Source organism: Engraulis encrasicolus, chromosome 13 (assembly GCF_034702125.1).
Source record: "Engraulis encrasicolus isolate BLACKSEA-1 chromosome 13, IST_EnEncr_1.0, whole genome shotgun sequence".
In the NCBI taxonomy this organism is placed as follows: domain Eukaryota; kingdom Metazoa; phylum Chordata; class Actinopteri; order Clupeiformes; family Engraulidae; genus Engraulis; species Engraulis encrasicolus.
In genome coordinates, this window is record NC_085869.1 from 43,955,395 (window position 1) to 43,977,894 (window position 22,500).

At 42.6% G+C, this 22,500-nt stretch overlaps 1 protein-coding gene across 5 annotated transcripts in view; it reads left to right on the top strand.

Moving 5' to 3' along the window:
- The window catches only part of dcaf6 (ddb1 and cul4 associated factor 6), a 69,891-nt gene that overhangs the window by 4,875 nt on the left and 42,516 nt on the right, over positions 1 to 22,500 (top strand). For all 5 annotated transcript variants that reach the window (XM_063213982.1, XM_063213983.1, XM_063213984.1 and 2 more), the window contains exons 2-7: positions 5,165 to 5,226; positions 13,807 to 13,899; positions 15,424 to 15,609; positions 16,984 to 17,097; positions 19,333 to 19,468; positions 21,467 to 21,678. In XM_063213982.1, coding sequence (XP_063070052.1) covers positions 5,165 to 5,226; positions 13,807 to 13,899; positions 15,424 to 15,609; positions 16,984 to 17,097; positions 19,333 to 19,468; positions 21,467 to 21,678 — 803 coding nt within the window. The remainder of the gene's footprint in view (positions 1 to 5,164; positions 5,227 to 13,806; positions 13,900 to 15,423; positions 15,610 to 16,983; positions 17,098 to 19,332; positions 19,469 to 21,466; positions 21,679 to 22,500) is intronic.

Genomic DNA, 22,500 nt, shown 5'->3' on the forward strand with positions numbered 1-22,500 from the left:
ACACACACACACACACACACACACAGTGGTTTCAGACTGACGGGGGAAAACAAACCGGTGGCAGGCAGTTAGTCAGGTCCGCTGCTAAATTTAGCCCCCCCTGCCTCTGATATGGGTGGGAGAGGGGAGAGGGCTTGGGCTGTAGGCAAGAGCAGAGGGCCAGGGGCTTAGAGGGAGTGCTCAGATTTCTACTAGTTTAAATGTTTATTGTGTGTGTGTGGGTCAAAGACGAGACGTGCATTTTTTTTGTTCCGCACTCATTTAACTATCAAAAAAGTAAATTAATGAATTTTGAATGTTATGCTGATAAACAGCATAGTCTGGTGTCTCATTTCAGTAACATTTAAAGAAAAATAATTGTGAATGTATGTCTTAAATAATCTCATAAAGTGCAAAAACGTCATTCAGTGTAATGGTCCGAACTTAAAAATCATCAATACATCCTTGAATAATTATGCAAAATGACGAACAAAATTCTTTTTTCACTCTCTGGGCATAATTCTAGAAGTCTTCTTGTTATTGTATCAAAAGCATGTTTCATTACCATTTTGTTTTGATATTCAAATCATCTGGGGACTTTTGTCCGGATTTTCAATTCCTTAGATATCATTCAGTGTAATAAGATCAACATGGTGCTTTTAAATCATAATAAAAAGTGATAGTCACACACAATATGTGACATCATCAAAAGGAACCCTAGGGACCCCTTAAGTGATGATGCAAAGGGAGAATCTTGTTCTTCAATAGTCAAAAAATCTGTATTTTTATCTTGTGGTAACAGCGTCCACAAAAGCAGATGTCATTCAGTGAAATGTCAAAAAACACTTTTATACTCAGATATTCATCCAAACAAGCATATTTTCTAAATAGACATAGTAAACATTGTGGGTCAAAGTCATCGTCTCATGTAGGAGACTAACTGTGTGCTTGTAAAAAGGTAAAAATAAGGTGAAAAGTATTTGGTCGTCCTTCAGTGTAAGAGATGTCATTCAGTGACATGCAGTGTAAGGGCCATTTCATTCAGTGTAATCGGTTCATGGTTGTATATTAAGAATCAAAACGACAATATAAGTTGCAATATTACTCTAAGATACAATAATATGATGATACTACTTGAAATTATGACTTATTGTTATTTCCATTATAACCTTGTTATTGCCATGTAGCATCCATATTACTGAGTAGATTCTGGGACTTTGGAAGTTGTACATGAATTATCAGAACACCCTAAGTCACAATCCCCGAAATATGCAGGTTAACAGACCAAAAAATATTTTTTTTATTGTTTTAGGCCTAAGTAGTAGCCTACCTCTAAGCTTGTGGTCTTGGAAGTTCTTCAAAACACATTTTAATGCCCCAATATTAAGTAAAATACCAATTATTTGACAACATCTATTTCTGTTGTCACTCATTCAGGACGTTGAGTACTGTAGTATGATGGTAACAATATGATAGCAATGAAAAGTAGCTGTTTATATAGGCTTTTTTGCCAAGGCATCATTCAGTGTAATAGTTGTGGTCATTCAGTGAAATGCACATTTTTATGTGAAAATAAAGTCAAATTCTTACAAAACTTATTTGTTTAGCACAACAAATGCGGGGGCATACAACAAATGAATAATTGTGCATTTTAAACTGATTTTCTCTTCAGTGGAAAAACTTCTTAAAGCCAAATGGGTGAAATGCACTCGGTGAAAGACTACAAACACTGCAAAAACTATTTGCAAATGCCTTTTACTAGAAATTTTAGGTTTGATGAAGACCTTAAATATAGGCCTTTACTATGGTATGTAGCTTATTTCAGTTTTTTAACGTCATCTATATGTTTTTTGCATTATCAACAGTTTAACACCGTATTACACTGAATGACATTTTATGGGTGAAAATGAGGTAAAATGCATGTTCCTTACTATTTTCTGAACAGAAAATAATAAACTTAATCACTCTTCACTCCAATGTACCCAAAAAAGTTGAAGAACGGTGTCAGGGAACAGTTTTATTTTTTGGAGTCCTGAAAACCCTGTTTCGTCTTTGACCCGTGTGTGTCTGTGTGTGTGGGGGGGGGGGTGCACAGGCGTGCACGTCTGTGTTTAACTGTGTTGTATTTATCTTTGTTATTGTAAATAGAACATTCATTTGGTCTACATCATGTGTCTGTCCAGTCACAATATTGCCCGCAGAAGACACCTACCTTTTTCCAATATAATTTGACAACAAATGATTGCTATGATGGAAAGTACACAAATGATTTGTTTCACTACCAAATAAGCAATACATGGGCACATCAAGTCATTGCAACTGCTATTACATTACATTACATTGCATTTGGCAGACGCTTTTTAACCACAGCTACTTACAGTCGAGGACATATAAACATAGCCAACATCACTAGCAGATACGAAGTGCACAGGAAATATACAAAACAACAAGTGCAGACGCAAAGTAGGGTTAGTGTTTTTTTTCCCCCACCTCAGTCTGAGCTGATCTTCTACAAGGTACTTCTAGTGTTTCCCAAACCGTGGGCCGAGGCCCTCTGATAGGCCGTGAAAGGATTCCAAGTGGGCCCTGAAATAATTTCCTAAAATCTAAATACATTTTCATTATATGTGCAGCACATAAATATATACATAAATAGTACAATAAATAAATAGTTAATTGCTACACATGTAATGAAAATGTATTTTATAAACTGGGTCAGAATTGGGCCGCAAAAAATGGTGAACGTTTCAAGTGGGCCTTGAATTGAAGATGGTCGGGAAGCCTTGTTCTGGATAAAGAAAGTTAATTTTATTGTTTACAATAGCAATTTGTTTACCAAGTAGCATTTCATAAAACACTGTTCATGCTCTTAATTAATGGGAGCAGGTCTGGTTTGTTTTCAGGCACTGTGTAAGGGTTTATTGAGCATGTAGAGTACAGTGCCTCAAGTAGACCCACCGTTGAGAAACACTTTCTTAGACTAATAAGAGAAGGTGACAAAATGTATGCTATTGTTATTTTGGTTGGACGCTCAATGACATGACCGTCCATTGTAGCCTACATGATTCCTGTACAGAAGTGAGGATTAAGAGGTAACCCAATACGTTGTACTCACACTATGTTACCCATGATTGTTATCGTATCACTTTACAGCAAATCCGCAAACACTTGATACATTGCAACATATCTCCTCTGCATTACAATGCAGAAATAGCTGCGCTTTGTACTGTAGTGTTGGCAGCATTGCTGTGTTTACAACCATTCCCTTAGATTAGTACTACTGTTGTGTCACGTGGGTTCAAAGAAGGCTGTGAAATTGGCGGTTTTCAGCACAGACCTTTTTTGAGTTAGCGAATTGGTATTCAAAGCCTTTGCATACCAAATGCAGAACAGAAGTGAAAGTGAGTAAAACACACACACACACACACACACACACACACACACACACACACACACACACACACACACACACACACACACACACACACACACACACACACACACATACACACACACACACAGGAAGTCTTTTGACACTAGAGTAGTATTCTATCTTTCTGTTCCTCTCTCTCTCTCTCTCTCTCTCTCTCTCTCTCTCTCTCTCTCTCTCTCTCTCTCTCTCTCTCTCTTTCTGTCTCTCTCTCTCTCTCTCTCTGTCTGTCTCTCAGAGCAGCTGTAGTCAGATGCAACCATTCTGAATCCAATGTCCTTCATGGATTTGAGCCCTGCACTGCTGAATGATGTGTGCTAAGCTTCTGTATTATTAAACACAATGACCCCAATGACATGACAAGCCTGACCCCAGCGATGCACACTGGGTAGAGAGAGAGAGAGAGAGAGAGAGAGAGAGAGAGAGAGAGAGAGAGAGAGAGAGAGAGAGAGAGAGAGAGAGAGAAGAGAGAGAGAGAGAGAGAGAGAGAGAGAGAGAGAGAGAGAGAGAGAGAGAGAGAGAGAGAGAGAGAGAGAGAGAGAGAGAGACTCATGAAGAGCATTATCGTCTTCGGCGAGCGAGCGAGAGAAATTCTCTCTTCCCAGGGAGCCAAGGGATGGTGTAATAGATCTGCGACCTGAAGAAATGTTGCTGCTTATGATGATGACATAAATATTTCATCAAAAGTTTTCTGTGGGGGGAGCGGGCGGTGCTGAGACATGTCTCCAAGTGAAATGACTCTGAAGTTCCTTGCAGACAGTTGACTACAGTAAGGCAGGGGGGCTCTGTTTTATTTCAGGGAGGACAGGGCACTTGCTTTCTTCCAGTACATCACACTTTTTCTCTCTAGTAAGAATCATGCGTTTCGCTCTTCATAGTTTGAAGTGATGGAATGGGTGACGAATAGATCACCATCGTTTCCCCGTCAGGGACCTATCTAGATTTGCTGAAACAAAACAAAAAAAGAAAAGAAAATTTCTCATCAGCCAAATGCACACACAAGGAGGCCAAACTGTCTGGATTGATAACGTAGGGCGGACCAGGTGTAATTTTCTGAATGGAGGGAGGATGTCACTGGATATTAATATGCCATGCTATTCTTTTTCTGGCCTTCTTCTGTCCAGAGAGTGTTCTAGAACTGAAGCACGAGCAGGAGAACAGATCAATAAGGAATACAAACTGCAAATGAGAAAATGATACAATTTGCTGCTGTGTCCTACCCACCTCACCATGTTTAGCTTGTGGCCCTGTAGTAGACTGTCACGGAAATATCTGAAAGAAATTCTGATGAGACCACCACACTGTGTAGGTGTGTGCTATCTCGCTGGGTCTGGAGGGAGTTTGAAGCCTGTCTGCCACCAAAGGATGACCCTCATGGGTGTGTGTAAATTTGGATGAAAATTAATAGCCGCCCCGCTAGGTATTCCCTGGAACTATTGGCGACCACACCTCCAGGCGGATTTTCGCTTGGGGATTCAGCGTAAGGGCAAATGAAGGGCATAGCTTTTTGCCTTTCTGATTTTTTTATTAGCATGCTGTACATTGGTCGTATTCTAATCCTGGTTTGGACAACATCAACTTGAAGTTTTTTAGTTTTTTTTTTCTTGCTAAACTGGCTGTTTTTATTTGGTTTGCATTCACTTTTACAACTGTGTTTTCTCTCGGTCCTGGATTTATTTAAAGCAATTGAATAGCATGTCAAATAGGAAAGGCCTAAAATGAACATCTTTGTGTTTTTGTCTTTCTTTCCAACAGGGAGAAGGGAATTTGTCCAGCGTCTGAAGCTAGAAGCCATATTGAATGTCCATGATGGCTGTGTGAGTATTTGAAATTGCTTTCGTTATTTCTCTCTTTTTGTTTTATGCACCTTTTGTTTAACTGGTGTTAGCAAGGAGAGACTGAATTGTATTGTCATTTTCATGTATTTTTGGTGCTTGATTTTTTATTGTTGGCTGTATTATGTACGCTTTTTACGTATGAAGGGATGTTCTCAATGCACTAAATGGTTTTTGCTATCGCCCACAGAGCTACCCATTAGCTTGAACGATTCACTGATGCTTCAGCGTTTTTGTTTGTCAAAAGAATACGTCAACAATATTCCACAAAGCAGGCAATATTTCTTGCACATACAAGTCCTATTGTTCCCAACAACGGAAATGCAGGGTGGCTAGTTCCTTCTGGTGAGAGACTAGCAGCAGCATTGATCACAGTAGCCAGATGGGTTTTGGGTGAAAGCTGGAAAGTGAATGGAACAATACTCTGACAAATTGAGTCTGAAGGAGCTTTTTAAGTCTGAATGGATGGTAGTTGCTGTGTCATTGTTTCAAAACATTGCTTCAGTTCGGGAGTGTATATACCAGTACTGCACTCTGTATCCCACCTTGAAAGTGTGTATGTGTGTGTGTGTGTGTGCGTGCGAGTGTGTACATGTGTGGAAATGGCTGTGCTCTGCTCCCTCGCCTGTCTGTCAGCGTGTGCATACTGTTTGCAGTGATGGACAGTAGGCAGCGAGCACTCTGCCATTCCCCAGGGCCTTCGCTGGCTCCCGGCTATACTACTATATAGTGCCAGGCAGTCATGTACTTTGTCACAAATGACAGCAGCTGGTTATCTGCTAAGTCAATAACAAGGGTGGGGAAGGAGAGACATTCAACATACTATACATCTGCTACTATACACTGCTGTGCTTCTACATGTACAAACTGTGCTGCCTTTATATAAAGACACACAAGCGTACATACGTCCTGCACTGCTTTCCTTTTAGTCGCTATTCTAGTGAAGCACTTGAAATGCAAACAGTGGGCACTTAAGCAAAGTTAAGTGGAAGTGCAACTTGCAACACTTGAAACATGGAAACGGTAGTATGTCAAAAGTCTTTTCATGCCATGCTTATGAGGTGCCTGTGCCTGTGCCTGAGGGGGTTTGTACCGTATCATAGCTGAATGTAAAAAATATTTTTGCCGATCATTGACTCCTCCTGATGGTGCTCTTTGACCAAGGGCTGTGAACCGTAAATGATACTTGAGTAGTGTTTCTCAACGAGGGTGGTACAGCCCCCCAGGGGGCGTTGGGGAGCCCTAGGGGGTGTTGAGAAGGATACAGTTGAGAGGGGGCGTTGCTTAGTTGCTATTGAGGTGCATTAGTCTATTTAATTTTTTTAATACCAAGGAGGGCGTTAGCAGGTTTATAATGAAGTCAATGGACGTTGGGGGGCTTAGGATGAGGTCCAGGGGGTGTTTGTTCAAAAAAGGTTGAGAACCACCGTGCTAGAGCTTAGTCTGGTGTCCCTTTTTCCTCCTCTTTGTCCTCTCCCTGATCTGCTGTTGTGAGTCTGTCTGGGACAGAGATTGGTTTGTAGTGAAACCAAACGATTGCAATGTGAAGATTCACTGCATCTCACATTGCAGTTTCATCAGCTGTTCCATTACTTGCTACCTAGCTAGATTTACAATGCTGTGTGCAAGAAGCTAAGTGCACATTGAAGAGGAGTACGTAGAGCATACTGCCAGCAGACTAGACTGTAATGAAGAATAGAGTAACATTTATTGATCCAGAAGCAAAATAAGGTGTCTAGTAGCATATACGGTACACAAACAGAATACACAAGAGATTATACACACTATTTCACATATTAAACATTTAGCAGAGCAAAGGCAGCACACACACACACACACACACACACACACACACACACACACACACACACACACACACACACACACACACACACACACACACACACACACACACACACACACACTGTGTGTTGGTGATGAAATATATGAGTGGTTTATCACATGTGCCATCGCTGAGTGGTACAGAGCACAACTGTAAGTGCAAGGCAACTGAGCCGTTCCTCCTTTCTGTCACCATACATGGTGAAGCTGGATGGTACAGAAGAGGTAGGCATACGTGTATTTTTTTTTAAAACGTCATTTATCACAGTTGCTCGACAACTGTCAACAGTGTAGTAGTCCAGGCATGGATTCCCTGAAAAAGATTACTACAGCCTTTTATTGACGCGTTTATGTAGTGACTGGTACCACTTCACTTGATGGATGGGGGTAGGGGATTGGACCCAAAATAGTCTGGCTTCAGAAGTGGGCATACAACTGAAACCGTGCTATTGTCAGTAACTGAAGCCCCGAGTACTGTAAGGACAGAAGGACTTTCCTCTGTCGTCATCCTACTAGCTCGATCAGCAGCCTTTGACACAGTCAACCACAAGATACTCCTTAGGATGCTCACAACCCTGGGAGTCACTGGTGCTGTCCACTCCTGGTTCAAGTCCTACCCCTTTGGACACTCCTTCAAGGTATCATAGCAACATCAACTCACACTGTCACCACAGGCATACCCCAGGGATCACTGCTGGGGCCCTTTCGGTTTGCAATGTACACCACCTCCCTGGGACATGACATTCAAACACATGGGTTCTCCTATCACTGCTATGCTGATGACACCCAGATGTACCTGTGACACCAGTCAGATGATTCCACGGTTTCAGCATGCTTCTGGGCCTGCCTCACCGACCTGTCAACTTGGATGAGGTGGAAGCCACCTACAGTTGAACCTGTCCAAGACAGAACTTCTAGTGATCCCAGCCAAGCAGTCAATCTATCACAACCTCAACCTTAATATGGGTTCTGCCACTGTGGCCCCAAACAAAGTCAACATCTGCATCTCCAATCACATTGCATCAGTTGCCCAGGTCTGCCGATGTTCCACATACAGAAAATGAGAACCTACCTAACCCAACACGCAGCGCAACTACTGTTTCAGGCCATGGTCATCTCCCGTCTTGATTATTGCAACTCCATCCTGGCACTCCTCCTGCTCGCTCTAAATGATCACAGTTAAAACTGTTCTCTGTTATTGTCACTCTGTGCTGGAACTGCTGATGCCTGAGCTGGCCCAGACCCGGGGTAAACTCTAAGGCATGTTGTGAGTTTGTGTGTGCGTTTGTGTATGTCTACTCTACTTAACCCTGCATTAATGTACTTGAAATCATACAAAAAGAAAAAAATAAATCACTAACCATTTTTGCATATGCTCTATTTCCTGTGCACTTTGTAAAAGACAGAACAGTGACAACTCATCAAAAAAAGAAGTGATTTCGAAATGATTGATGAAGGCAGCCCATTCAGTGGTCCTCCTAGCCTGGGTCCACACCCAGAACAGAGCATGCTCTCTCCCCACACCTGTGCCAGCTTGGCTCAGTTCTGGCCAACAGCTTGGTGGGCAGTGGGCGCTAGGTACTAGAGTGCTGGGCAGAACATTGGGCGATGGAATACATGGCTGGGGTTTATGGGTGGAGTCCCTGCATCTCAAAAGCATCATTGGAACCAGTAAACAACAATGGCAGTAGCAAACATGGGTAGGGAGCTGGGCAGTGGGAAACAGGGTTAGATGGCTGGGCAAAGCATTGGACAATGGCAAACATGGCTAGAGTGCTGGCTACAGTATACTGGCCAATGGAGGACATGGCTGTGGTTCATGTGGTTCATGGGCTAGATTGAGGTGTTTAAGGGCCTGCTTGTCCATTCCTGTGGCAAAGAGGGATTCAACTCGGGAGGTGTGTGTGTGTGGTTGTGTGCTTGTGGCCCTAGATGCGTTTAGGGGAAGCCATTCCGTGGTGGCCGTATTTGAGAGGATGTGATCATGGCCTCTGGTGGTCAGCTCCCTCTTGGTTTCATGTTGTCGTCGTCATTCTATTTGGGTTTCCGCGTCTGCTTGTGTTTGTTTGGGGAAAGGCGAGACGCTGCATTGCTGCACTGCTTACGCCGTGCGCAGGAAATTAGTTCTTTTTTTAAACGAAAACGAAACACACATGGAAAGATGGACGTCTCCGGTGTCCTTTATCAGAGACGTAGAGATAACCTTACGGCTCGTGACCGCTGACCTCCGCCCTGCTTCTTTTCCAGATACCTCATGACACACACACACACACACACACACACACACACACACACACACACACACACACACACACACACACACACACACACAGGGAAGCTGACAATGGGGGACAAAGGGCTCAGTTGTCCTGGGCCCAGAATTCGGTCCTCATTACATTGTGTTGTCCCGGGCCCGGCAAAAGCTGTCAGCGGCCCTGCACACACACACACACACACACACACACACACACACACACACACACATACACACACACACTCGGCCAGCTTTTCCAGAGACCCCCAGCCACAATTTCCATCCACTGACATCACTGGCATGCCCTTATTTTAGCACATGATGCTCAGACTGCAACACGCGGGCACACACACATATACTACGTGCACACCAACACAACGTGGAAACCCCACCAGCAGGCTATGGACAATGCCCTGCCCATACAGAAGGAGTGGATTAGTTGCCGTCATATCCAAACTGGTATGGGGTCAAGGTGCTAGAGTAGTGTTTCTCAATGGGGCGCTACAGCCTCCCAGGGGGCACTAGGGAGCCCTCAAGGGACGTTGAGAAGGAGACAGCTGAGAGGGGGAGTACTCTGGGGGGAATTACTTTATTTTATTTTGTAATACTAATGGGGGTGTTGGCAGGCTTATGATGAGGTCAAGAGGGTGTTAAAAAAAAAGGTTTAACGGTAGGGACACATAGCAGGCGAAGCGAGCGAGGCGAACAGAGGCGAAATTCACTGACAGCTCAACCGTCATCAGGTCGTCGCGGCGAATCAAATGGAATGGAACAGTTATGTTGTTGATGTGATTGGGCCGCCACAGGCGAATTCGCTCCTCATTTGCATAACATTAAACTTTGTTTAGTTTCGTTTAATAATTTCACTCTGCTTCGCTCCTGTTCGCTTGCTTTCGCTTGCCTTCGCCTCTGTCATAGGAATGAATGTCGAAGTTCGCTTCACTTGGCCAAATTCGCGTCTATGTGTCCCTACCGTAAGAACCACTGTGCTGGACAAATATCAATCAATCAGTAAATTAACAAGTCAAAATATTTATTATATTATACTCAACCAATTGTATGTGCTTAAAAAACACATTTTAAATTCAAATGAATCAAGGATATGAAAACAAAACCTTTTTTATTATGTATTTTCAGAACAGTCCATGGTTGTGGCTGGTCTAATTTTATATGTGAGAGATAAGAGAACTGTTAGTTAACCATTTTAAACAGAAACAACATTTGGCTGCAGGGTATTTATGTGTAAGTGTGTTTTGGTTACTGCTGTTATGGCTCCCTTGGTGTTCATCAGGCAATCCTCATGGTAGGGCTAGACTTTTGGGTCAATTACAGAGGTGGAACGTAACTAAGTATTTTTACTTCGTTACTGTACTTAAGTAGTTTTTTCTGGAATTTGTACTTACTTGAGTAAAAATAAAAATGCAGACTTTTACTTTTACTCAATTACATTTTTTGACAATTACTTGTACTTTCTACTCCTTACATTTCTAGAAGAAGACTTTGTTACTAGTTACATTTATCCTAGGTTTTCCTGTTGTGTTTCGTGGATATTTGAGTAGCCTCAGCTGCGGGCAGGGAGGTGGGACCAAGCCCCTCTTTCAAACTGACACCCAGACAGAAAAGATACTGTAAAAACATTAACAGGACTCCATAGTCATGTTCAAATAGAACCGAAAACCGTTGCAGAAACTTTTTCCTCTTGGATCAAGTAGGCAGACATACTTGTAATTTTGTACTCAAAAAGTACATTTAAAAGTTAGTACTTACTGTATGACTTTTACTTAAAAAGTAAATTATTGGTGTACAACTTTTACTTTCACTTGAGTATTTTTTTCACTGGGTACTTCTACTTTTACTTAAGTACACAACTTCACTACTTCTTCCACCTCTAGTCAATTACAATTACCGGTAGTCATTAAATAACCTGCCCTAACGTGCTGTCATAGTAATGCTCGTTCAATTATGTCAAACATGGAAAGTGCTAATTTCACTTGTAAGGCCCATCCACAGACATGACGTTGAGTAAAGGTGGTTGTTGTTTGCCAGGGTGTGGTGGATGAACACAATTGGCTGGGAAGTCCCTGCGGATGGGGATGGGGATGGGGATGGCGGTGGGTTGATGGCAGTGGTGGTAGACCTGGAAGGCACAGCACCACTTAAAAATATTCCCAGGGTGCCTCAGTCGCTCACTGGTATCTAAAGGAGAGGGCAAGCGGCTGGAACCTGGGCTGGAAAAAAGAGGTGGGGGCCGGTCGGGGATTACACCAACACACCACAGCATCTATTCAGGGTTGCCCTGCTCTCAGAAGGAAAAGACAACACAGACACTATTTTTGGTATTTTTAATAAGGTCCCACCTTTAAAGGTTTTGAACTTTTTAAAATGTATTGATGTGACCAAACTTATTTAATGCATTTATTCAATTATTTATATCATTGTAGATTTTTAATTTGAGGCGAATTCTATTACCTGTACTGGCCATGAAATAGCCACAGTTGCATATTTGGCCATAAATGTAAACAAATAAACAAACATCTATTCAGGGCAAAGGCATGAAGGAGAGGGGAGGAGAGGAGAGGAGAGGAGAGGAGAGGAGAGGATGCAAATGAGTAGCTGCCGGGTGTCCATTCAGAATGTATCTTGATTGTTGTATGCACATTCATTGTGCATTTCATTGTACTGTATCAGTAACCGTTACTCATAGCGATTGTACGTCAGGTAGCAGTGTAGAACAAAGAATTACCGGTAAATTGAGTGTGCTTATTTTTTCCACAAACTGAATTCACATGTATGCACTGACAGACCTAGCCCTATTCTACCCTCCTAAAATAAGCTAAATTAAATCCGCCCATTCAAATTAGAAATCGAATGTGCAAAGACTTTGATTCTTAATCTGAGTAACTAGATAAATGCTAAAAAATTAGCTACAATATGCGTTAACGAGTTGAATGGAAGGTACCGTAAGTGAAATTATGCCGCAAAGCCCACCACCACTGTGTACGTGCAAGTCTTCACTGCAAGAGAGGATTGCGGTGCTGCGGTGCTATGGGGCTGTGATGGCACCCTGCCTGCCACGGTTTGAAGATAATGAAATATTGATCGATGAGGCCTCCTGAAGGCAGAGGTTACCAAGAGGGTTTTACGTGGTGGTGGCTTCTCCCCTCACAAAGCCAATCTGTGTCTCAGGTTTTAGGTAGCCAAGCAAGCCAATAGTAAAATCATCTAATAGACAAACCTCAAAATCTTCATTGTCATTAGTAACAGGCTGTCTGTTAGTCAGTTCGCTCTTCCTGTACTGTAGGTTTACTTGGCCAGGATGACCACTTAACCATGTTACCCTCCAGCATGGCATGATCAACTCTCCTATGTTCCATCCAGAATACAATTGTAAAAAAAACCCCCAGAAAAACACGCACATCCGTCTCAAAAAGACTGATGTCTGATGAGGTCTGATGTCTGATGAAGGGCATGATGCCCGAAACGTCATATTAAAATAACAGAAATGGGAGCTTGGTGTCGCGGACCTTACTTTCAGTTTCCATTCAGAACACAACACACTGGTGGGCAGAGTAGAGTGCATGCGCTCTGTGAAGCTGGGGAGAAATGCACGCACGCATGCATGTGCGCTTATGTTGTGGCCAGACTAGAGCGTTTGCTGTTAAAGCAAGCACACACACACACACACACACACACACACAGACACAGACACAGACACAGACACAGACACAGACACAGACACAGACACACACACACACACACACACACACACACACACACACACACACACACAGACACACACACACACACACACACACACACACACACACACACACACACACACACACACACACTGTGTGTACAAGCAAGGGCAGCTCAGTGATTACATTTGTCTGTGATACAATACAACTTTAATGAAGCTACAACCTCTATTCCAAGTTGCTGACTTTGAGAACTTTTGGAGAGCTCATTGGTGTGCGCGTTGGTACACACACACACACACACACACACACTACTTGTGCACTCGTTATTGCAGTGTGCACTGTCTGGAAAACTGCTTTCTGCTGAAGTATATTGCTCAATTTAAAAGTGTTGATTGTGTACTCCAAGGGTGTTTGTAAAAAGCAAATTATGGATTATCATTTGCCTCTGGGCAATGCAGATGTTGTTACAATGAAGCTACTTTTTTGCATCAGTGTTATTGTGCCCATGGGAAATGAAATCTGTGACCCGACCCCAAAATATTGTACAAATGTGTTGGACAAATTATAGATGAATTGGTAAATGCCTGTACTTGCACTAAGTAAGTCTTTAAACTCCAATCACCATCCTTATCTCTCCTCATGTTCTCTATTTTCTCTCTCTCTCTCTCTCTCTCTCTCTCTCTCTCTCTCTCTCTCTCTCTCTCTCTCTCTCTCTCTCTCTCTCTCTCTCTCTCTCTCTCTCTCTCTCTCTCTCTCTCTCAACAGGTCAATACCATATCCTGGAACGATACAGGGGAATACATCTTATCAGGTTCCGATGACACCAATTTGGTCATCACCAATCCTTACAACAGAAAGGTACATTTTTTTTGTTTTTTTTTTGCTTACGAACTTCCCATGTGCTCTCATCTGTAAGACTTGGCTTTCACTTGTGAATGGAATCACTTTCTGAATGTTACATAAATGAATGCCCTCTAGATGTCCTCTATAACGGAACCTCGCCTTCTTTATATTGTTTTAAAAGTACACCTTTAAAGGTACAGTATGCAGGACAGCACCTAGAGTAGGTATTGTAACTGTGCTGTTCATTGCAACTGTGCTGCTAATTTCCAAATGTGTTCATTTCATGAATACTGTATGTACTAACTAATAAACTTATATTTACCGGTACTAGTATGACTAAAGAGCAGTAAGTTTTGCGAAATGTCTGTTACTGGTAATTCAAAATGGAGGACATGGAGAAGATCCCCCTTTTCATATACCTGTATGAGAAGTGAAATTTTCCCAGTCATAATGACTACTATTTGTGACAAAGGTAACATTTTTGGGTAAGCTTCATGAATTCTGGAAATAAACTACTAAATTACATACTGTACATTTTAAAGGCCATAGCGTCACACTAGGTTATATTATTTATTCAGTATATAGTATACAGTGTTGAGCTCTTTGCAAAATGGTCACAAGGTGCTTTTTTGCTACTCTTTTTTTTAATTTTTTGAATGCAGGAAAAAAATAACGCTACGATCCCAACCCACCCCCCAATCAACCCAGACCAACACATCCACAGTCATCCACTCATCAGATTGTTCACACTTATAGAAAATAGGCACACTAAAACCAAACGAAAGCATAGATTTGAAAGAAAGAAAAAAAATGCCAAGATGTGCTTTTGATGTATGAAAAATCTTTTGACAATTCTAGTGGTGGTGCATCCTGTTATTGAAAGATTCTGCACCTTCAGAAACGAGGCTATTTTTATCCTCAAGGACTTTGAAGACAGGATTTCAAACAAAATCTGCCCAAACATTGACCATAAAAGGGCAGAAAAGCACTGATGGACCTCTTTCTGTTAGTTTGACACGGATGAAACCGTATACAAATATCTGCTAATGCTTTGTGCCTAAAAGAGACTTGCCACTTGCCTGGTCTCGTCTGGATGTTTTTGTTGACTGTGAGCGTTGGATTTAGATTTGGCATCTGGCCCACTGCTAATTAACCTCTAACTTTGGCGTGGTAGGTGTGGAAGTTGAGAACAGGTTGCGTTTTTGACTGATTGCACTAATGCAATACTATAGATAGTAGTACAAGTTGGGTGTTTCATTGCTTTGATGGATGCAGAGAATAGTCATTTGTTTGAGTAAACCGAAGACTTGATGAAAAAAAAAAAAGAAAATGGCAATGGCTGTAATTCTTTGCACAGTTCATTGGAAGTTAACTTTGGAAGAATGTGCAAAACTCCATGACTGAGCACATAACCCATCACTTTCTGTAATCCACAACTTCCCAAGGTTGCATGTGTCTCCGTCACCAATTACCATCCTTATCTCCTCATGATATCTCTCTCTCTCTCTCTCTCTCTCTCTCTCTCTCTCTCTCCCCTAGGTTAAGGCCACCATAAGGTCGGGGCACCGGGCGAACATCTTCAGTGCCAAGTTTATGCCCCACACCAACGATCAGCAGATCGTGTCCTGCTCAGGCGACGGCATTATCTTCTACACGCACACGGAGAAGTGCCCCGACCTCAACCGACAGTGCCAGTTCAGCTGCCACTACGGCACGGCATACGAGGTACGAGGCGGCACAGGCAGAATGCCATGTCACAGGATAGAAAAAAAACTTCATTATTACACTTAGTCTGATCAGTATGTAGTAGCTAAATTACTAAGGAATAGAAATACAATGACACCTAAACCTCATCCAGCCATTCTTTTATCATTCTTTGAATCTGGTGAACCAATCAATGAAGAATTGATTAGGTACAACACAAGTCAAAACAATTTGCAATTCCAGTGATTCATTTGGTTTACAGCTATTGAATGAGTAACAATGAATTGGCAGATTTAAGACAACAATGTCAGCAGCAGCAGCAGAAGTAGTAGTAGTACGAGAGCCCAGATGTTAGATTGTGACCATGAAGGTATGCTTTCTATTGGTACACCAGATTTGCTGAAGCGAGTCACACCACTGCAGAGGCACCATAGAAAAATAAGCGCGCGCGATCGACCGTCAAGCCTTTTATTTCTAATTCTGCTGAAAGCCCTGACGGTAAAATAGGCCAGAGGAAGTGATTGTTTTGTAACTCGCTATGATTATTCATGCTATTCATGCAAAACCAGCCCGTAATAAGCATTCGTCGAGAACACTCTGCGAGGCATTTTTTCAGGCCAGTATGCACACCACGAGTGGTACAGTATTATTACTGCGGCAGCAGGCTTGATGGTTAGAGTGCCTCAGCGCCCGACTTTATAATGGCACGTGGGAGGCCCTACTGCCAACGCTCTCGGTTGGGGACAGGAAAGAAAGAAAGAAAAAAAAGCAGAAGTTTGGTGGCAGTTAAATGGCCTGGCTTACTCTGAGGGTGACAGAAGGAGGAAGGAGGAGTTGAAGGAGGCGTTGAATATTGCTTCTGACTGTGATGGCGGTATGGTGCAAGCGAGGCACAGCGGTGGCTGGGTGTGATGGTAATTTGTGCTTGCCGCCCCTGCTACTGCCACTGCAACTGTTGCAAGCATATTTCCTCTGTTATTCAATACATTGTACACACGTCATTGCATTGCAGTGGTCGTAGTGTGGCGCAACGGTTTGTTCATCTCTGCTTGTTTTCATCATATCCTCTTTATACTCCTTTGAGCATATGTGTATAGATGCTGTGGTGAGTGAGGTGTTTGTGTCCTCTCTCTACAATCTCTGCAGGGTCATTTTGAAGATTCTCTGACTCCCCACCACCCTTTATATTTTTCTCGTACATTTTTATTGGTGCGCACACATCCAGTCTTGTTTGCTCATCCCTTTGCTTCTTTATGTTTGTGTCTATGAGAATGTGCCAAGTCTCCACTTTATCCGGCGGTGCCATGGATTAAAAATGGTTCAATTAACTCAGTATTAATATAAATTACATACTTTTTTTCCTTGGCTCTGTTTGTCCACTCTTTCCCCCTGTAGATTATGACCGTACCGAACGACCCCTACACCTTCCTGTCGTGTGGCGAGGACGGCACGGTGCGGTGGTTCGACCTGCGCATGAAGACTAGCTGCACCAAAGAGGACTGTAAAGATGTAAGGAGGAGGACGTCCTTGTCCCAGCATGCTTTGCTTCTAATTCCCTGGGAGGGTGGGGGTGGGGTGGTAAAGACAGAGAGAGTAGAGAGAGAGAGGTTCCATTGGCCCATTGTTTCCGGGCTCTATTATTGCAAGGGGGAGGGGGGAGAAATCCCCCTTTAGGCAGACCTAGGCAGACCTAAGGACTGTTCTATTCAATGCTAGGAGTATTATGACACGCCCCTTTAGGCAGACCGGAACCTGGTCATGTTAGGTGCCCATAGCAACCTATTACATTGGCATATCTCTATATACTTAAAGACTCTCTGGTAAAGATGTAAGGACCGAACGCAGGAGTTGCAGGGCCGGATTAATGCACAGGCTAGATATGGCTGAAGCCTAGGGCCCCCCACCTGCCGCACACCCCCAATTGGCCAAAAGTCAAAAACTTCAGGATTGTGACCAGATGTGATATTGATGTGACAAGTTCATCTGTCATGTCAGGAATAGTTTTAAATCTTCTCTCCACAGTTGGGAGGCCTGTTATCGTTGTGACACTGCTGCCTTTGTAATTTTGTTACAAAACTTGCCTTCCTTGGGGGCACAACAACCTGTATCCTCGGGGCCCCGGGTCATGGTAATCCGGCTCTAAGGGGGAGGGCTTCTGTGTCCCAGAATGCTTTGCCTCCAGTCCCTGGGGTGGGGCAGGGTGGTGGTGGTGGTGATGAGGTTTCTGCTTAGGCAGTGTCTGTCAGAGGGGCTGAGTGTCAGAGGGCTTCCCATCCAGAAATATGCTCTCCCTTATCATGTCAAGACCACAGCCCCACCACTAGCACCCAGATGACAGACAGGGCACTTTCCTCTGTGTGTCTGTGTGTGTGTGTGTGTGTGTGTGTGTGTGTGTGTGTGTGTGTGTGTGTGTGTGTGTGTGTGTGTGTGTGTGTGTGTGTGTGTGTGTGTGTGTGTGTGTGTGTGTGTGTGTGTGTGTGTGTGTGCGCGTCTTGTGTGTGTGTGTGTGCGCGTCTTGTGTGTGTGTGTGTGCGCGTCTTGTGTGTGCGCCTGCCTGTGTGTGTGTGTGTTTGCCTGCCATGTCTCAGCTGATAGTGCTTTTCCATCCTTTCCCTTCTTAACTGGGTGCTGTCAGGGCTTATCTCTGCATCTCCTCCAGCCTGAGTGGAGAGCACTGATAGAGTCTGGCCCATCAGTCTAGCCCTCCTCCTATTTTAGGACCTTAAGGCTGCAAATTTGGAACAGGGTGTGTGTGTTTTGTGTCTGTGTTTTTGTGTAAGTGTGAGTTTGTGTGCGTGATGTGATTGTGTTGGTGTCTGAGTCAGCTGCCCCCAAGTTTTCTATTACAGTATGTAGGCTATTCACTGGTTGTCGCGATGTATGTTTGTGAAACAAGTGCTCCAAATACGGCATCTAAGCTTCATAGCATATTGGTAGACGTTATATAGGTGATGCCGTATACCTCATGGTTTCGACAACATTTGCCAGTGGTGTAGTCTACGTAGAACACGGGTATACGGAGTATACCCACTTCTAAATTTCAGGGATTTCATTATACCCACTTAAAATTGATTGATCCATTGTTTTGAATAGCACAAATATACACACTATACCCACTTCAAAAAATGCTCAAATATACAGTATACTCACCATAAAAAAGTAGACTACACCACTGACATTTGCGTACCTGTGGTGGTTGCACCTTTAGCCTACAGTACATACTGATATTCATTCAGTCTCCGTATGACCTTAGATGACTTCAAGAAGATGGGGGCTGTCCATCAGTTTACTCTCAGTGTGTACAGATGCTTCACTTCACTTCCCCTAAGCTGTTCCACTTCTGTCTTTAAAGTTGCATCTAAGCCTGTAGAGAATTTATAAAAAAATGCGTTCACTGAATGATGCGCCCAAACGTGAGTTTATTATTAGCACACAATTTCAGACATTTCAGTTCTTCATCAAAATGGTCATGCAGTGTGTGAAGGCCATCATTCTCTGTTGTGTGACCTGAAGCTTTTTTGGTCCAGCACCTGCACTTGTGTGACGCATGTGAGAGTGTTCTCTTTCTTTTTTGTTTCTAATCTTGTTCCTTTCTTCTCTTCGTCCATCACTGTCTTTCATTCTTTATTTTCACTCCCCTCCCCCTTTCATTCCCTCGCTCTTTCTCTCTCTCTCTCTCTCTCTCTCTCTCGCCATCCCTGTCCTTTCTCTCTCTGTCTCTGTCTTTCTGTGTTCCCGACTCAGGACATTTTGATAAACTGCCGGCGGGCTGCTACCTCGATATCCATCTGCCCACTGGTGCCCTACTACTTGGCGGTGGGCTGCTCAGACAGCTCAGTGAGGATCTACGACCGCAGGATGCTCGGCACCCGAGCTACGGGTGAGGCCCCCTGTAACCCCACTGGATATGAAATATGAATGAATGAATGAATGAATGAATGAATGAATGAATGAATGAATGAATGAATGAATGAATGAATGAATGACAAACAAAAGGATGGCTGTTACACTGGCACCAGAGCTACGGGGGGACTTTGACTGACTGGCTTTGTCTTCAGCTTACACCAACAGAAATAGCTTGCCACCTCCATTTACGTATTGTCTACTGCTGATGACTTGAATGAATTAATTAATTATGAAAGAATGGCTGTTACACTGGCACCAGAGCTGTGTAGATGACAGACAGGCAGCAAAACACATTTTTTTTTCACAGAAAAAAAGGATATGTCTATGTAGTGCAGCAATTAATCTTTCAAAAAATCCAAGTGGTCACAATGTTGGTCTATTAATTGATTATTTATTTACGTTGATAAAGCAATTTGCTGAAAATATGTCCTTTGGTGTGACGTTAAGAAATATATTAAGTAATGTAGAAATGGATTGATGGAGTTTTATGAACATTGTTACACTCTTCATATTTATTGCATTTTTTAAAAGTCTTAATTTAATGTGAAATAACCATTTAAGGATTTTTTTCCCCATTAGAGGTGAGCTTATTAGAAATCTTCAAGGAAATAAAGGGATATCTTTCTGTTTAAATGTTCAAAATTGTCCAAATTTATACTAACATTTCAGGGATGATAATTTGTTCTTCCCTAATGCAATATTCAGTGTTTATCAAACATATTGTTAAGGTCAAACAAATATTTGAGCGTTTAAAACATGTCGCACCGTAGGACATTCATGCACGCTAAAGGACAGAAATACAAAAGTGAGCCAGAAACAAATGTATCAACATGATTATTTTGTCTTTTGATCATAATGTAATGTTGTAGTCAATATGGACCTACACTATACGCTTATAAGTCTTTAAGTCATAGATTATCAGCCTATCGTAACACTTAATGACAGCCATGCGGTCATTAAATTTAACCTGCAGTGCTCATAAGACTCATACTGAAGTGTGACCTTGGCATGACCATCACACCTCACCCTCTTTGTAGGTTTACTATGACTGTCACACCACTGAACCTGTAGTGTGTAGTGGCCAGTGCCTGTTTGGTATCTCAAGCTGGACAGCACATTTATGCTATATTGAGCTCTCCACAGCATACTTTATTCATCTATACTTCTCTATACTCTCTCACTCATCTTTCCTTCACTGTTACCGTTCTATTTTATGGTTTCAAAGCACCATTAATGACATTTTATATCCTTTGGCAGTATCTAAAATCAACAGCAAATATTCATCAACAATGCATAAAAGTATAGATTCCAATGGCCAAACTAGTCAAACAAAAAATGTACAACCAGTTGTTTTAAAAGCTATTTCTCAGATATCTAGTCCTTTGGTGTGACCTGTTTGTCCTTTGGTGTGGTGTGTCTCACTAGCATAATATCATGTGCACAAAAGGGTCTGTTTGATTTGTTCCCCGGGTAACTATGTGGGGCGAGGCACAACGGGTCTGTGCTTGCTCTTCGTCCGCGTCCATCTCTCCCACAAGTCATACTTATTGTTCTCTGCCAGTTTATCATTACTCCTCTTAATCAACAGTTTTCCATTGCACCTCTGTCTATGGCAGTCTCCATTCATTCGCACACCAGCTTTCAATCACCGCAGCATTCGAGATATACGGTAGACGCGTTTCGAATGCCAAAATGACCAGCTCGAAAAGGGCCCTGGGTGGTATGGTTGTCATTGGCCTACCCCCTTTTATTTGTTCACCAGACTTGTTTTTCCTCTGTTTTTCCGGCACTGCTCCTGCGGCGACTTCACCCTGTGTGGTGAGAACGAATTTCCCCTTGGGGACAGTAAAGGCTACTACTACTTTCCCTCTGTTTTCCATCACATTTAAATAAATGGTAGAATGTTCAGGATGATGATGTCACCCAGTCTAAAATCTGAAATTAAGCATGCGATTTTTTTTTTCTTTCTCAGGTAACTATATGGGGCGTGGCACGACGGGGCTGTGCGTGCGCTTCGTCCCCGCCCACCTGTCCAACAAGTCGTGTCGCGTTACGTCACTATGCTACAGCGGCGACGGTCAGGAGGTGTTGGTCAGCTACTCCTCGGACTACATCTACCTGTTCGACCCCAAAGACGACCAGGCCCGGGAGCTCAAGGGGCCCTCCGAGGAGAGGAGGGAGGAGGTGAGACAGACACAGCCACACACAGGGCACATTTCCATTACCCTAACCCCCATCCTTGACCTGCGCTTGTGGCCTCGCGCTTCACTGACGGCTCCATGAAGAAAAACTGCTCTCAGTTCACAGTTTCCGTTCACAACTGTTCACAGTTTCCTCGCTGTCAGCCTTTTCCCCATTCATCATCCTGATTGCAAATGAGGAAATAATACTAATAATGTCTTCATTTGACCTTTGAATTGCGCTTTTGCGAGATATTGCATTCAACTTTTGCCGTCAATGACGTCATCACAAGGCCACAAGCACAGTGTTTTTACTGTTACTGTTTTTAATTCCTTAGACAAGAGTCTTATTTTACTAGGTATTTATCAAACTACTTACTTCTTATCATGTATTATATACTCCTTTTATCATATATTTAACAATCTATTCTTATTTAGTACCCCTGTTCATGTGACACCATGTCTCTTTGATATGATGCACTAGGTCACTTTTGGTATTGTCCATATGTTCATTGTGGGTTGCTTGTCTGTTGTGTGTGTCCTATGTCCTGAATGTTTTGTATGAGTGAAGCTCAAGTCACTTTACTGCAAATCAAATCTACCCTTGGGTACCAATAAAGTAATCTAATCTAATCTAATCTAATCTAATCTAATCTAATACCAAATGCTAAGCACTTTCTGTCCTATCAGATTTATTTGAAATTCACAGTATATGTAAATACATATCTTAATAATCAAGTGAATACTGTTACTGTCCAATTAATGGAAATATTATATTATATTACATCCTATATTCAAAATGTTATGCACACAATCTCCTCTCTCC